Below are 18299 nucleotides of genomic sequence, written 5' to 3' on the forward strand. Positions count from 1 at the left end.
TGAAAGTATAAAATTAAAATTTTGCTAAATTGTCATAGATTGACACTTGGATAAAATCTTTTGCTAAGTAGGAGAGCACTAAATAAGTTACAATTAAAAAGATGAATAGACAAAATTTGTATACGTTTATTTTTATAGTACCAAACAAGTTTGTATCAGAGAAACTCAAAATTTCCAGTGGAACTTACAATACCCTCTACCCCGTTTGCTGCATTGAGCAGCATGAGTGTAGGAGACTCGCAATTATAGCCACTTACATTTACATAGTTACATATTGAAAGTCAAATTTGATGATGTGTATATTATTTTTCAGAGGTGACGATGATATAAATGACGTGGCTGCTATGGGAGGAGTGAATCTTGCTGAGGAAACGCAGAGGATATTGGGCTCAACGGAATTTGTTGGAACCCAAATAAGATCGTGCAAAGATGACATTTACTTGCATTCCACCCCTCTGATGCAAAAAATTAACCAAATTGGTATGTACTTCCTATATCTTTACAGTTTTAAGACAATGCAAGAGATGTTTGTTGTTGTACGTTTAGGGCATTGTTGTATTATATTGATGCATGGATTACTAAATAACTGTATTATGACATCTAGAGTTAAACAAATCAAAATTATAATAATTAAAAAAAAAAAACAAGTATATAGACTGTTGAATGAGATGTATATTTGTTTTATTGAAAAAGAACACTTAAAAACACTAACAGGAGTTGAAGAGAATTACGAGGGCTGTTTTTTAAGTAAGGGCCGTTCTCTCCCGTACACGGTAGTAGTTCGCGTTCCTGCCGTAACGAGCTTGCGCCCCGCCTCCCGGCATTCTTAGCGAACAACTTCATGCCAGTTGCAGCTCTGTAGCTAACCTGTATGCATTACTGTGGATCTTTAAAATGTTTAAGATTATCGAATCACCCGCCGCGTGTGAGATTCGGTCAGTGATACGATTTTTGACTGCAAGAAACATGTCGGCTGCTGACATTCACCGTCAGCTTTGTGAGGTGTATGGTGCCAAGGCAATGAGTGAAGATAAAGTGCGGAAATGGGTCCGAGAATTTAAAGATGGCCGCGAAAATGTCCACGATGAAGATCGCTCAGGCCGGCCATCTGTGATCACGGGAGATTTGATTACTGCAGTTGACGCAAAAATTCATGAGGACCGACGGTTCACAATAACCACTCTCTCTATGGAATTTCCTCAAGTGTCCAGGTCAGTACTGTACAAAATTGTGTCAGAAAACCTAAACTTTAAAAAATTGTGCTCAAGATGGGTACCCAAACTCCTCACTGAGGATCACAAAAAAAAGAGATTAAGTAGTTCTTTGACTTTCTTGACCCGCTACGACAGGAAGGAGACGACATGTTGAGTCGAATTGTCACAGGAGATGAAACATGGGTATCCCATATCACTCCTGAATCAAAGCAACAGTCCATGGAATGGCGGCACACAACATCTCCAGTCAAAGTCAAAGCCAAGCAAACGCTGTCGCGGCGCAAAGTTATGGCAACTGTGTTCTGGGACAGGCGCTGTGTTTTGCTAGTGGACTTTATGCCGCGAGGAATGACGATTAACTCAGAAGCCTACTGCGCAACCCTGGCCAGTCTCCGACGCGCCATTCAGAACAAAAGACGCGGCATGCTGACAAAGGGAATTCTGCTCCTCCACGACAATGCAAGGCCTCACACCGCTGCTCGGACACAGGAAATGATCGACTCTTTTGGCTGGGAAGTTTTGAATCATCCGCCGTACAGCCCCGACCTTGCTCTGAGCGATTTCCACCTTTTTCGTTACTTGAAAAATCATCTTGGAGGGAAGCGCTACAATGGCGACGAAGAAGTCAAGCCGGCCGTGAACTCCTGGTTGTCAGAGCAGGCGGCAGATTTCTTTGAAGAGGGATTTCAAAACTTAGTTTTAAGATATGATAAGTGCCTTAACAAACAAGGCAACTATGTAGAAAAATAAAGAAAAGTATGCAGATTCTGAAAATAAATGTATTTTGAAAAAAATAATTGTTGTTTATTTACAAAAAAAAAACGGCCCTTACTTAAAAAACAGCCCTCGTAATATTAAACATTTGTATATTTCTACCAATTTATATTTGAAGAACAATCTACAGAGCAACAGAAAGTTGTGGTTTCTTTGTAGTGTAGAACAGTTTTTGAAAATATAAATATACAAAATACTGTAGGCCAGTCACGAGACGATCCCTAGTCTCTTTGCATACCGGCAAAAATTTAAGGCGTTAGTCACATCTCTTGAGACTCTATAATCGTGTTCACTAATGTTGCAGACGTAATTACTGACTTAAGTGCCTGCAAAATAAGGTGTTACCACTACAATACACAGCTGCACCATGTACTGAACCAGGGGTCATCTCATGACTCTCCTACAGTATATTCACGATCTGCTCGCAGTTCAGGCTGTTTTCTTCGCACTGCATCACTTAGCCACTTTAGAACGTCAATATAACATTGCTTGTGGAGTATATCATGATGATCTGAGAAAAAAATACTGTAAGCTTTGAGATTGGTTTGACTTCTCTTGCGTTTTTTACCCATTGCTCGTCACGAGTCAAACTCATGTTTCATCCATCACCATTAATAACGTTTTTGACATATCCCGGTCTGTTAACAGCGAATTAACTAACAAATTTAGAAGAAAAATTTGTTTGTACAATTACAGTAATTGCGAATTTTTAGATACCTAGACCTGGTCTAAGATTATCAGTAATGTGTAACAATTAACCAGAAAAGGGAGGTGAGATAGATTTCAGGCTAACCTCGTAAAATGAAAAGTTTTTGAGGTATGGCTTTTTTTTGTCAAACAACTAATCGACAGTACATATTTAAAAATGTTATTCAAATTTCTAAATTTTTATTTTGGTTTTTCTTAAGGTATGAAAGATAATAAAATAAAACTTGTACTTGAGTATCCACCATCCACAAATCTGCAAGTATTATTTGTAATCCATTCATTATGTCATGGCAGATGTACATACATTAACCCTGGAACTGGCGGTCATATTTCTCACAGTGGCAGAGTGTTTTAGTACTTCATACATTGCCTTATATTTATTTTATTATTACATGTTTACTATAAAGTACCTATGTCATATTATATATTGCTTTATTCAGCATTGTTCAAGGAACATTTTTCACATAATATAATTAAAACAAAAAAAAATACCCTTACTCTACCTCTTCAGGAAAAAAATGTTTTTTAGAAAAAAGAAAAGTTAGTTCAAAGTTTTTGATTTGTAAAATTTTGGTTGTTAGTGATACGCAAAATCTAAAATATACAAAAGGAAGAGCATTTAATTCTGAGTAAAAATAAAACAACACATAGTTTATAAGGTATTTTTTTTTACATGTGGTAAACGATACAAAAATTATACACTTACATTCGAAAGTGCTACTTACCAACAAAAGTAAGAACTTCAAAGCTCACTTGGATTTGTACAATCTTGTAACTATTAGTTTAAATATTAATTTTCTATTTTTTAATTTTGTATTATATATTTATTTAATTATGTTCTGATTGAATGTATAAATCGGAATCCTCTTTGTTGTTTATTTCATGTACAACTAGATCTCGAATTTCACTTGAACGATCGCGGAAATTACGATCCATTATGTAAACACGCACAAAAAACTTACTATTGTTGTGTCATATACACAACCATCATTACAACGACCTCAAACAAACAATAAACCAGATAGAACACCATGCAGGTGACGAAATAACAATAGCCGAATGAACCAGTTGACTCATCGCTGCGCGCGCAACTAGCGCGGTACGCGGGAGAATGTAAACAAACAGTTTAGAGATTACAAAACGTATGGACGTGTAACGAAACGATAAAATTATTTATAAGTGTATTATTTACATAAATTGAACCTTACTCTTTCGATTGGTATCAATGTACAACTAGTTCTCGAATGCAACTTGAACGATCGCGGAAATTACGATCCATTACGTAAACACGCACAAAAAACTTACTATTATTGTGTAATATACACAACCATCATTACAACAAACTCAAACAAACAATAAACTAGATAGGACACTGTGCAGCTGACGAAATAACAATAGCCGAATGAACCAGTTGACTCATCGCTGCGCGCGCGCAACGCGGGAGAATGTAAACAAATAGTTCAGAGATTATAAGACGTATAAACGTATACCGAAAAAAATAAATTATTTATTAGTGTATTATTTACATAAATTGAACCTTCCTCTTTCGATTGGTATCAATACCGATACTCTTTGATCGTGTTTTAAGTACGTAATATTGAGAAATAAAAGACGTATTAAAACGCCCGATATCGGGCGCTGCCATCTAGGATGCGACTAAAAAAAACGCCCGATATCGGGCGTTTGCCAGTTCCAGGGTTAACCCATTGCGGATCACTGACGAGCTGGGCTCGTCACGCAGTGGCCGGGCCTAACGGCACGATGACGAGCTCAGGTCGCAAAAGCGGTCTGCTTTTAAGTTTCCCTCCAAATAGTTCTATTAATGTCCGATAGATGGGGCGATCGTCTTCACTTGTCAACTATGAGTGTTTAACAACGGTCTACGTTTAGAGTTTTCAAAAGTTTTATAAATATCCTAAAGATCGCAGTTGTATGTCGAAGTTGAAAAATCATTCATATGAGTTTACTCTCTGCTTTGTAGCGTTTCTGATTGGGTGTTTTCCTCAGTTGTCATTATAATACTTTTGAGGTTAATTACACAGAACTAAACGACGCAGAAGTACATGTTGGCGGGTTTAGTCTAGACAACTGCTCGGATGTTGTAATCACTTCGCCCGAGCCGCTTTATTTAGACTATGATTCAGACATCATCCCTGCCACCATGGAACCTTGCTCGCGTGTTATCGCTCCTACATCACGGATATCCCAGCAGGCCCATGTTCCATCTGAACGAATACCTTCACAGCTGAATTTTCTAGTATACATTAGCGAGCGATACGATGTGGCGCACCATTGCTGTTCGTGCGGCCGCTGACCGTAAATTAATTCGTGCCCGCTGGTGCCCGTGCGCCAAAACAATACGATCCGCAATGGGTTAAAACTACATTTTTTAACACATACATTTGAATCCAAAAGAGTTGTTTTCACTGAAAACCTAATTATATTTATACATCATCATATTACTTTTCCTTGAATGGGTGGGGGAGGAGGTAAGGTAAAGAAAGAGATACACTGTTAATTTTTATGTATTGAATTATTCTGAAAGATTTTTAGAAAAAATAATATTACTTAAATTAATGTAATTGACATTAAAATTATCCCATGTAGTAACACATACATAAATAGTGTTTAAGTAGAACTCAATTGAAAGTGTTCTAGTTTTTTATTAGCTCTTATTTACAGCGGCAAAACATGGGCTGGAAGAACCGAGTTCAGAAGTGGCTGCCCTCATATCCCATGCAACGCAAGAAAGATTAAAAAACATTGTAGAAAAGCTTGCTGTGATAGCCGAACACAGGATAGATTTAAATAAAGTGAGTAACTGATTTAGTATATATGAATATTAAGATTATATATGTTTTTTTGTTGTTATTTGAGTTTGTCAATTACTTTTATATACAAAACTTATCTTTTTCATTTCAGGGCAACTAGAATGTTCATTTTTATGAACTTTGAAGCTCTCAGAAATTTAAACAGGGTGTCCATACACTATCACTCTAATCAAATTGTGCCATATGGTTTGTTAGGTCTAAATAAGTAAGAAATAAAAGTTTTACTCTTATCTTGCTTATTTTACCACTTATTTTTTTAGAAACAAATCTTTAAACTTTAAATTGAATAAAGGTATACACTTAAAACTTTGAAATGTTGAAGCTACTTAATTGAAACTGGTATTCTAGAAAAAATATCATCTCAGGGGTAAAAATGGCGGCCATTCAAAATTTTAAATTGTAATAACTCGGAAACGGAAGATGTATGAAAAATTAACAAAAATAGTAAAATTGTGTTACGTTTAGATGAACATTTTAATACAAACTTTATTTTGCTACAACAAATAATAACCATGTAATTTACTGATCACCACCCCTCACTAAAATAAGCTCGCTTGCGGACCTGCTACATCTCTAAACAATCATTTTATCTCTGCATTGTTTGGAGAGTTATAATTGTTCAACCAAACCCACATGTTATATACCGGAGAATGGCAGAAACATTTTCTCATATTATCTGTTGTGCCTCATAGAGTGCAGTGACGTATCTGCTCAGTTTCTTTTTTGTTATAATATCTGCTGATTCACTGTGGCTTGTCATCTGTTTCAGAACAGTAAAATAGTATAAGCAATCACCAGACGCTATTTCATATTTGTTTATCTTTGTTGCTACGTTCTCTCATTTAGTCTATTTATTTTTATATAGTTGTTGGGCGTGATGATATTCACGAATTGCAAATAATCATCAGGTGATAAACATTTGTGCAATTAGCGATTGTATAGAGTGGCGCCACTTTCAATTGGATTTTTAGCTGAGATTTTTATGAAAGAAGAAAGTGATGACAGTTCCAATAATGATAAAGACTGTGTCGGCTAGCAGCGGTGTCTTGACACGGCATGGATGGCCGTGTGTGTTGAACTGTGCATCCCAGACTGCTTTCGCATCTCTAAAAACTTTTAAAGGTACATGTGTACACATTATTGAACAGTCAGTTGATCTTTTTTTGTTTTTCCTAATTATGTATGTATAAAGGAGAACCAACAAACATTGATTTATCGGATAATGAATTTATAATTTGTTTAGTTTATTAACCCTTCGTACACCACTAATAAATCCATTACCTTTCCTATAACGCCAAGATAAGTAAAACAATTTTGTTTCTTTAAGTTCATAGCTAATTTTTATTATAGCTAAATTATAAAAGGCAAAATCAAAACAGTATAAAACAGGGCATTTTACTTAAAATTAGCGTATTTATTGATAAAAATAACTATTTACAAAACTGTTTATTTCAAATAAATTTTAATTTAATTCTAAAATTGTAAATTTACTATAAAACAAATAAATATTTAAAAAACTAATCACAACACTACCATATATTCTTGATAAAGAATAACAATGACATAGCGCACGGTTGTGACAACCGAGAAAGCAGTAATACAAGCCACGGATATGTTTGGTTATGGCTCTGTAGGAGACGCAGAACTGACCAGCAGGTGGTCGGAGTTAGACAAAAGGTGCGCCCCTCCCCCTGCTGCTGAGTGAAGGTTGTTTATAAATATAAATACTTACTTGGCAATCATAATAAGCACGGAGCGAGCACCGGCATTTCGAAGGTCTTTCGTGAACTAAAAAAACTCCAAGAAACATAATCTATAATATCGGATATAACTTTATTTGGCATATGGTCATAAACTACCCTTCTAATATGTATACTGCGTGGGAAGGGTTAAAAATTATCTGTAAATAAAAAATATGTTTCATTATGAAAGGGTAATTTTTCCTTTGCCTGTTCACTCTTAGCAAACCAAATGTAACAAAACACAAAATTCACTGTTTCGGTATTGACTAATGTGAAAAATACCCACCAAATTTAAGGGTTGTTTAACTGCTGAAGGAATTACTAGTTATCATTGTTATCCTTTTGATAACTACTGAAATTAGTTTGGGGATGCATTCATTACATGTTAATTTGCCAAATTCTTCAGTACATTTGTGAAGTGACTACTTTTGTTTCGCGTCACGCGTGTTTATGTTTTCCACATGCTTTCAAAGTTGAATGACAGCTTTACCGAAATGTAAACTAACTGTCGTATAAACATCTGATCTGAAATTAACAAAAGTTGATGTTAATGAAAAATCTGTTAGGAGAGATTAAACAGGAAAGGATAAGGAAAATAACTAAACGCTTCTCTAATCTAGTAGTGTTTTAGACTGATTTGTTTTCTCTCTTCGATCATTTTTACATTACCGGTTATATATTTTATTTTATATTAGCATTCTGTAAATATAATAACTTTTATGAATAATTAGAATAATTTTTGTATAAATTACAAAAAAAACTTCAAATATGTTAAATTTAGTGTTTTTAATTACAAACCTCTTCAGCAGTATATCCAAATCAACTAAAAAACAAATCTAAAATAAAAAAACTTTACTTTTTAGGGCACTCTTACAAAGAAAAATATCACCAGTCAAAAATGTCATGAGTTATGAGTGATTCATAACTACCCATAAACATACGTATATTTTATAGAGAAAATATTGAAGAAAGTAAATAAATTGTGAGATTAATTTTAATTAGCAATATTATCTGTTTGTTTACTGCACAGCAGCTGACGTCTGTGCGTAGATGTAGCAGAAGCGTGGCACCAACATAAATATAGAAAATATGATCCGCACGTATATACACATGTATGTCTTTTTGAACTATTGTAATTTACATTCTGACTGTTTCTTTTGTTGCGATTGTAACTTTAGATAAAAAAAAATTCAACAGGTAAATTACAGTTTATTAATGGTAATTATGTAGCAGTATTTGGAAACTGAATCAATTGGGCAACAAAGTGCTAAAATTAAAATTGTTTTAACTTTACTCACTGAGATGGTATTACTTAATTCCTTTTACTGAATTTGATATTCATCAATGTTTTTCGTATTGCTGTAAAAATTAAATTTTGTTGGTGTCAAATAATAAAGTGAAACAAAAATTTCTTATGAAATAAATGTGTATTGCAGTTGGATCCTCGATACGAAGTGACCCAAGACGTGAGAGGTCAGCTCAAGTTCCTGGAAGAGCTGGACAGGGTAGAGAGAAAGCGGCATGACGAGCAGGAGCGGGAATTGCTGTTAAGAGCTGCCAAGAGTAGATCGAAGAGCGAAGACCCTGAGCAAGCTAAACTTAAGGCCAAAGCTAAAGAGGTAAGATCGAAATATGACTTTCTTAGTATCATTGGAGAAAGTTAAGCATGAAGGAATCAATAAACAACACAAGCTTTTTTTTGTCATTATCTATGAAAAGCAGCTTACTTCAGGTGTGTCAAATAGAATGAGGCATCACGTCTAGGTGATAGCTGCCCTCTCCAGCTATTTCTTTTGTTCTGAAATTTTTGCAGCATGTTGCACTTATATAACAAAACAAGTTACTGGTCTGTAGGAGGAAGTGGCATCCTTAAATTAGTAATAGTCAGCTTCGGCTTGAGTTGATGGAATGGATGTATCTTTATATATGTTTGCCAAGTTCTGTAATTGACTTCATTATTGGCTGAGGGTTAGCAAAGTCTATCACTAGAGAGGCTGGAAATATTTTATTTCTGTTAGTGTATCTTGAGAATGAACTGACTTTTAGAATTGAAAATTTGCATTGAATTCGATAATAATAGCGAATGTCACTCCATGGAATTTGGCTGAGTGTTGGTGAACATTTTACATTGGTCTCATAGGTAACCATGATGGCAATCAAAAAATCACAGAATAAATAATTTTGTAAACAAACTTAGTACAAATGTATGACATTTTAACATTTGACGTAATAAAATGTGTAGCTATAGCCTTGAAATGTTGTGAGAACCTCAGTGATGCCTGTTAACCCTCCAGCTGGTATGAAACGAATATTCGTCGCCAAAGTAGACGTGTACAGTTATTGAAATTTTAGGCAGTTAAGGTCATATAAATGATTTTTATTTGATATATTCTGGAACAGCGTTAACTATAGTACCGATTTACTGTTCTTACTTCGTTTATTGTCTTCTTTGTTTACCGTAAAGCATCGTTCTCTATGACAGCTGACGTGAACGTAGTACGGGTCAACCACATTGTTGTGAAACTGTAAACAAGTGCCGGGTTTTGTGTTTGAGGTTACGAATCCAATTGTATTTGTGGAAATTGTATTTTATAGTGTTTTAGTATGTTATTATTGTTTTTTTAGCTTTCTTAGGTTATAGTTTTAGTATGAGTGAAAACTTTAGAGACCGATAAATCTAGTGACGCTGAGTGAAAAATGAAACTTTGTATATATTGTACATATGTAAATAATCTAGTGACGCTGAGTGAAAAATGGAACTTTGTATATATTGTACATATGTAAATAATCTAGTGACGCTGAGTGAAAAATGAAACTTTGTATATATTGTACATATGTAAATAGGGTAAGATTAAAATTTATTATTTTATTTTATTTTTGTTTTATCTGTCATACTTATATAAGTAAAAATGCAGTCATGAGATTATGTTTACCTACAAAAAATAATATTTATTTAGAAATCTACGCATTTTTGAAAATAAGTAAATACGCGTGATTTTTCATACAAAGCCCTGTAACACATACGTTTTGAGGTAAAAGTTACAATAATTATATATTTTTTGAATCAGGACAAAATTTTGAATAAGTTATGCATTTACAGTTTTGATGTAAAGCTTATTGCTAAGCAGTTACACAACGGAATATTTACAAAAATAATGTCCAAAAAATGTTTTCTTACATTTTATAAAAAAGAACAAAAATATGTTTCCATGGAAACAATAAGATATTGTTATTATAATGCTCTCCATATAGTTGTGAATACATTGACATATAATAGTTTATATTTGGACTAACAGTTATGAAATGTGATACATTATAAGAAATGTCTGCGAGGCTGTTAAAATAGAGCTGCCAGTACAGAGTGACACCATTGCCAGTTCTAGGGTTAACGTGACATGAAGTTGCGTAAAAAAAAAACAAAAAACTTGATTTATGCTTTTTTTATGGTGGACCTTTACTATAAAATATAACCAATTTATTATTAGACAAAAATATATAAGGAAAAACAATTCTGAATCACAACATTTTTAAATGTAGCTTGATTCCTTTTTGCATTTTTGTCTAATTATTTCCTTGCAGAGGAGGTGTGGCTTGCAGGCAGCACAGTCTGACATACTTTCTCTATAGTGCTGACAGTTTTAAATGGTTATAGTACAGAAATCTGTAGATAAACAAATCTCGAATTAGTTAAGAAATCTATTCTCAAAATATAAAAGGGGAAATATTACTACTCTTCAAGTCAAGCAGTACCTACGTACAAATACTTTACTGCAGTGTTATTAAATGCACTTACACTCGTTTATTAAAGAATATATTAGTATCTAGAGATTGATCATGTTGCAGTCAGTGGTAATAAATGCACTTACACTCGTTTATTAAAGAATATATTAGTATCTAGAGATTGATCATGTTGCAGTCAGTGGTAATAAATGCACTTACACTCGTTTATTAAAGAATATATTAGTATCTAGAGATTGATCATGTTGCAGTCAGTGGTAATAAATGTACTTACACTCGTTTATTAAAGAATATATTAGTATCTAGAGATTGATCATGTTGCAGTCAGTGGTAATAAATGCACTTACACTCGTTTATTAAAGAATATATTAGTATCTAGAGATTGATCATGTTGCAGTCAGTGGTAATAAATGCACTTACACTCGTTTATTAAAGAATATATTAGTATCTAGAGATTGATCATGTTGCAGTCAGTGGTAATAAATGTACTTACACTCGTTTATTAAAGAATATATTAGTATCTAGAGATTGATCATGTTGCAGTCAGTGGTAATAAATGCACTTACACTCGTTTATTAAAGAATATTTAGTATCTAGAGATTGATCATGTTGCAGTCAGTGGTAATAAATGCACTTACACTCGTTTATTAAAGAATATATTAGTATCTAGGGATTGATCATGTTGCAGTCAGTGGTAATAAATGTACTTACACTCGTTTATTAAAGAATATATTAGTATCTAGAGATTGATCATGTTGCAGTCAGTGGTAATAAATGTACTTACACTCGTTTATTAAAGAATATATTAGTATCTAGAGATTGATCATGTTGCAGTCAGTGGTATTAAATGCACTTACACTAGTTTATTAAAGAATATATTAGTATCTAGAGATTGATCATGTTGCAGTCAGTGGTAATAAATGCACTTACACTCGTTTATTAAAGAATATATTAGTATCTAGAGATTGATCATGTTGCAGTCAGTGGTAATAAATGTACTTACACTCGTTTATTAAAGAATATATTAGTATCTAGAGATTGATCATGTTGCAGTCAGTGGTATTAAATGCACTTACACTAGTTTATTAAAGAATATATTAGTATCTAGAGATTGATCATGTTGCAGTCAGTGGTAATTAAATGCACTTACACTCGTTTATTAAAGAATATATTAGTATCTAGAGATTGATCATGTTGCAGTCAGTGGTAATAAATGTACTTACACTCGTTTATTAAAGAATATATTAGTATCTAGAGATTGATCATGTTGCAGTCAGTGGTATTAAATGCACTTACACTAGTTTATTAAAGAATATATTAGTATCTAGAGATTGATCATGTTGCAGTCAGTGGTAATAAATGTACTTACACTCGTTTATTAAAGAATATATTAGTATCTAGAGATTGATCATGTTGCAGTCAGTGGTTATTAAATGCACTTACACTAGTTTATTAAAGAATATATTAGTATCTAGAGATTGATCATGTTGCAGTCAGTGGTATTAAATGCACTTACACTAGTTTATTAAAGAATATATTAGTATCTAGAGATTGATCATGTTGCAGTCAGTGGTAATAAATGCACTTACACTAGTTTATTAAAGAATATATTAGTATCTAGAGATTGATCATGTTGCAGTCAGTGGTAATAAATGTACTTACACTAGTTTATTAAAGAATATATTAGTATCTAGAGATTGATCATGTTGCAGTCAGTGGTGTTAAATGCACTTACACTAGTTTATTAAAGAATATATTAGTATCTAGAGATTGATCATGTTGCAGTCAGTGGTTATAAATGCACTTACACTCGTTTATTAAAGAATATATTAGTATCTAGAGATTGATCATGTTGCAGTCAGTGGTAATAAATGCACTTACACTAGTTTATTAAAGAATATATTAGTATCTAGAGATTGATCATGTTGCAGTCAGTGGTATTAAATGCACTTACACTAGTTTATTAAAGAATATATTAGTATCTAGAGATTGATCATGTTGCAGTCAGTGGTAATAAATGCACTTACACTAGTTTATTAAAGAATATATTAGTATCTAGAGATTGATCATGTTGCAGTCAGTGGTAATAAATGCACTTACACTCGTTTATTAAAGAATATATTAGTATCTAGAGATTGATCATGTTGCAGTCAGTGGTAATAAATGCACTTACACTAGTTTATTAAAGAATATATTAGTATCTAGAGATTGATCATGTTGCAGTCAGTGGTAATAAATGCACTTACACTCGTTTATTAAAGAATATATTAGTATCTAGAGATTGATCATGTTGCAGTCAGTGGTAATAAATGCACTTACACTCGTTTATTAAAGAATATATTAGTATCTAGAGATTGATCATGTTGCAGTCAGTGGTAATAAATGCACTTACACTCGTTTATTAAAGAATATATTAGTATCTAGAGATTGATCATGTTGCAGTCAGTGGTAATAAATGCACTTACACTCGTTTATTAAAGAATATATTAGTATCTAGAGATTGAACATGTTGCAGTCAGTGGTATTAAATGCACTTACACTCGTTTATTAAAGAATATATTAGTATCTAGAGATTGATCATGTTGCAGTCAGTGGTATTAAATGCACTTACACTAGTTTATTAAAGAATATATTAGTATCTAGAGATTGATCATGTTGCAGTCAGTGGTAATAAATGCACTTACACTCGTTTATTAAAGAATATATTAGTATCTAGAGATTGATCATGTTGCAGTCAGTGGTAATAAATGTACTTACACTCGTTTATTAAAGAATATATTAGTATCTAGAGATTGATCATGTTGCAGTCAGTGGTATTAAATGCACTTACACTAGTTTATTAAAGAATATATTAGTATCTAGAGATTGATCATGTTGCAGTCAGTGGTAATAAATGTACTTACACTCGTTTATTAAAGAATATATTAGTATCTAGAGATTGATCATGTTGCAGTCAGTGGTATTAAATGCACTTACACTAGTTTATTAAAGAATATATTAGTATCTAGAGATTGATCATGTTGCAGTCAGTGGTATTAAATGCACTTACACTAGTTTATTAAAGAATATATTAGTATCTAGAGATTGATCATGTTGCAGTCAGTGGTAATAAATGCACTTTACACTAGTTTATTAAAGAATATATTAGTATCTAGAGATTGATCATGTTGCAGTCAGTGGTAATAAATGTACTTACACTAGTTTATTAAAGAATATATTAGTATCTAGAGATTGATCATGTTGCAGTCAGTGGTGTTTAAATGCACTTACACTAGTTTATTAAAGAATATATTAGTATCTAGAGATTGATCATGTTGCAGTCAGTGGTTATAAATGCACTTACACTCGTTTATTAAAGAATATATTAGTATCTAGAGATTGATCATGTTGCAGTCAGTGGTAATAAATGCACTTACACTAGTTTATTAAAGAATATATTAGTATCTAGAGATTGATCATGTTGCAGTCAGTGGTAAATAAATGCACTTACACTAGTTTATTAAAGAATATATTAGTATCTAGAGATTGATCATGTTGCAGTCAGTGGTATTAAATGCACTTACACTAGTTTATTAAAGAATATATTAGTATCTAGAGATTGATCATGTTGCAGTCAGTGGTAATAAATGCACTTACACTAGTTTATTAAAGAATATATTAGTATCTAGAGATTGATCATGTTGCAGTCAGTGGTAATAAAATGCACTTACACTAGGTTTATTAAAGAATATATTAGTATCTAGAGATTGATCATGTTGCAGTCAGTGGTAATAAATGCACTTACACTAGTTTATTAAAGAATATATTAGTATCTAGAGATTGATCATGTTGCAGTCAGTGGTAATAAATGCACTTACACTAGTTTATTAAAGAATATATTAGTATCTAGAGATTGATCATGTTGCAGTCAGTGGTAATAAATGCACTTACACTCGTTTATTAAAGAATATATTAGTATCTAGAGATTGATCATGTTGCTGGTCAGTGGTAATAAATGCACTTACACTCGTTTATTAAAGAATATATTAGTATCTAGAGATTGATCATGTTGCAGTCAGTGGTAATAAATGCACTTACACTCGTTTATTAAAGAATATATTAGTATCTAGAGATTGAACATGTTGCAGTCAGTGGTATTAAATGCACTTACACTCGTTTATTAAAGAATATATTAGTATCTAGAGATTGATCATGTTGCAGTCAGTGGTATTAAATGCACTTACACTAGTTTATTAAAGAATATATTAGTATCTAGAGATTGATCATGTTGCAGTCCAGTGGTAATAAATGAACTTACACTCGTTTTATTAAAGAATATATTAGTATCTAGAGATTGATCATGTTGCAGTCAGTGGTATTAAATTGCACTTACACTAGTTTATTAAAGAATATATTAGTATCTAGAGATTGATCATGTTGCAGTCAGTGGTAATAAATGCACTTACACTAGTTTATTAAAGAATATATTAGTATCTAGAGATTGATCATGTTGCAGTCAGTGGTAATAAATGCAACTTACACTAGTTTATTAAAGAATATATTAGTATCTAGAGATTGATCATGTTGCAGTCAGTGGTAATAAATGCACTTACACTAGTTTATTAAAGAATATATTTAGTATCTAGAGATTGATCATGTTGCAGTCAGTGGTAATAAATGTACTTACACTAGTTTATTAAAGAATATATTAGTATCTAGAGATTGATCATGTTGCAGTCAGTGGTAATAAATGCACTTACACTAGTTTATTAAAGAGAATATATTAGTATCTAGAGATTGATCATGTTGCAGTCAGTGGTAATAAATGCACTTACACTAGTTTATTAAAGAATATATTTAGTATCTAGAGATTGAATCATGTTGCAGTCAGTGGTAATAAATGTACTTACACTAGTTTATTAAAGAATATATTAGTATCTAGAGATTGATCATGTTGCAGTCAGTGGTAATAAATGCACTTACACTAGTTTATTAAGAATATATTAGTATCTAGAGATTGATCATGTTTGCAGTCAGTGGTAATAAATGTACTTACACTAGTTTATTAAAAGAATATATTAGTATCTAGAGATTGATCATGTTGCAGTCAGTCAGTGGTAATAAATGTACTTACACTAGTTTATTAAAGAATATATTAGTATCTAGAGATTGATCATGTTGCAGTCATGTGGTAATAAATGTACTTACACTAGTTTATTAAAGAATATATTAGTATCTAGAGATTGATCATGTTGCAGTCAGTGGTAATAATGTACTTACACTAGTTTATTAAAGAATATATTAGTATCTAGAGATTGATCATGTTGCAGTCAGTGGTAATAAATGTACTTACACTAGTTTATTAAAGAAGTATATTAGTATCTAGAGATTGATCATGTTGCAGTCAGTGGTAATAAATGTACTTACACTCGTTTATTAAAGAATATATTAGTATCTAGAGATTGATCATGTTGCAGTCAGTGGTAATAAATGTACTTACACTAGTTTATTAAAGAATATATTAGTATCTAGAGATTGATCATGTTGCAGTCAGTGGTAATAAATGCACTTACACTAGTTTATTAAAGAATATATTAGTATCTAGAGATTGATCATGTTGCAGTCAGTGGTAATAAATGTACTTACACTAGTTTATTAAAAGAATATATTAGTATCTAGAGATTGATCATGTTGCAGTCAGTGGTAATAAATGCACTTACACTAGTTTATTAAAGAATATATTAGTATCTAGAGATTGATCATGTTGCAGTCAGTGGTAATAAATGTACTTACACTAGTTTATTAAAGAATATATTAGTATCTAGAGATTGATCATGTTGCAGTCAGTGGTAATAAATGTACTTACACTAGTTTATTAAAGAATATATTAGTATCTAGAGATTGATCATGTTGCAGTCAGTGGTAAAAAATGTACTTACACTAGTTTATTAACACATTCGAGTCTAGAGATTGATCTGCAGTCTTGGAGCGCAACTAGTTTATTAAACATCTAGAGAACCGGCAGTCAAGTGGCGCTCGAGCGTTGCAGCTTGCACTAGTTTATTAAAGAGCACAGCTGGTAATTGCTCGTTTATTAACATTGAGTCTATACTGGAGTTAAACCCCCGGCGGTCGCTCGAGTGATATTCGCACAGCTTTGCCGATTGATATATGCTGATTATTCGAAAGCCTGCGTTAGAAAGCACATCAGTTCAGAACAATCCGCTAGGCGCTACTACGTCATACACCGCTTGAGGCTTTTGTATTATCCACTGACGTGCCTGGCGCGTCGTCAGTCTGTCTACGACAACAATCATTTTTTTAGCATTTGAAATTTTTTTGGTAATTAAAATTAATTATTTGTAAATATGTATATAGTAAATGCCTTTAAAAAAATTGAAATTACTTGTTTTATTTATTCAAAAGTTAGTTTTCAAGTAACACAAGACATGCGGGAGTTTTTATTTTCTTAAAAAAATGTAAGTTTTGAAATTTTTTTTAAAATTAATTACATTTTTATAGGAATACAGTTTTACAGATCATTTTAAAGAGGAAAGATAGAACTTTCAAGAAAATATAATATCTTAAACATAATATTTAAAATTTTTCTAAAAACAAAATGTGAAAACCAATTAATTTATGCAGACGGGTTATAAAAACAGCAAATAGCGAGCAGACTCCAATGTGTTAAAGAATATATTAGTATCTAGAGATTGATCAATGTTGCAGTCAGTGGTAATAAATGTACTTACACTAGTTTATTAAAGAATATATTAGTATCTAGAGATTGATCATGTTGCAGTCAGTGGTAATAAATGTACTTACACTAGTTTATTAAAGAATATATTAGTATCTAGAGATTGATCATGTTGCAGTCAGTGGTAATAAATGTACTTACACTAGTTTATTAAAGAATATATTAGTATCTAGAGATTGATCATGTTGCAGTCAGTGGTAATAAATGTACTTACACTAGTTTATTAAAGAATATATTTAGTATCTAGAGATTGATCATGTTGCAGTCAGTGGTAATAAATGCACTTACACTCGTTTATTAAAGAATATATTAGTATCTAGAGATTGATCATGTTGCAGTCAGTGGTATTAAATGCACTTACACTCGTTTATTAAAGAATATATTAGTATCTAGAGATTGATCATGTTGCAGTCAGTGGTAATAAATGTACTTACACTAGTTTATTAAAGAATATATTAGTATCTAGAGATTGATCATGTTGCAGTCAGTGGTAATAAATGTACTTACACTAGTTTATTAAAGAATATATTAGTAATCTAGAGATTGATCATGTTGC

General features: G+C 32.3%; 1 protein-coding gene across 2 annotated transcripts in view; it reads left to right on the plus strand.

The window, feature by feature from the left end:
• The window catches only part of LOC124357381 (transcription initiation factor TFIID subunit 4-like), a 58872-nt gene that overhangs the window by 35442 nt on the left and 5131 nt on the right, over positions 1 to 18299 (plus strand). For both annotated transcript variants that reach the window (XM_046809138.1, XM_046809144.1), the window contains 3 exons: positions 314 to 480; positions 5379 to 5509; positions 8706 to 8888. In XM_046809138.1, the coding sequence (XP_046665094.1) occupies positions 314 to 480; positions 5379 to 5509; positions 8706 to 8888 (481 nt within the window). The remainder of the gene's footprint in view (positions 1 to 313; positions 481 to 5378; positions 5510 to 8705; positions 8889 to 18299) is intronic.

The sequence above is a fragment of the Homalodisca vitripennis genome, chromosome 1 (genome assembly GCF_021130785.1).
Source record: "Homalodisca vitripennis isolate AUS2020 chromosome 1, UT_GWSS_2.1, whole genome shotgun sequence".
NCBI lineage: Eukaryota > Metazoa > Arthropoda > Insecta > Hemiptera > Cicadellidae > Homalodisca > Homalodisca vitripennis.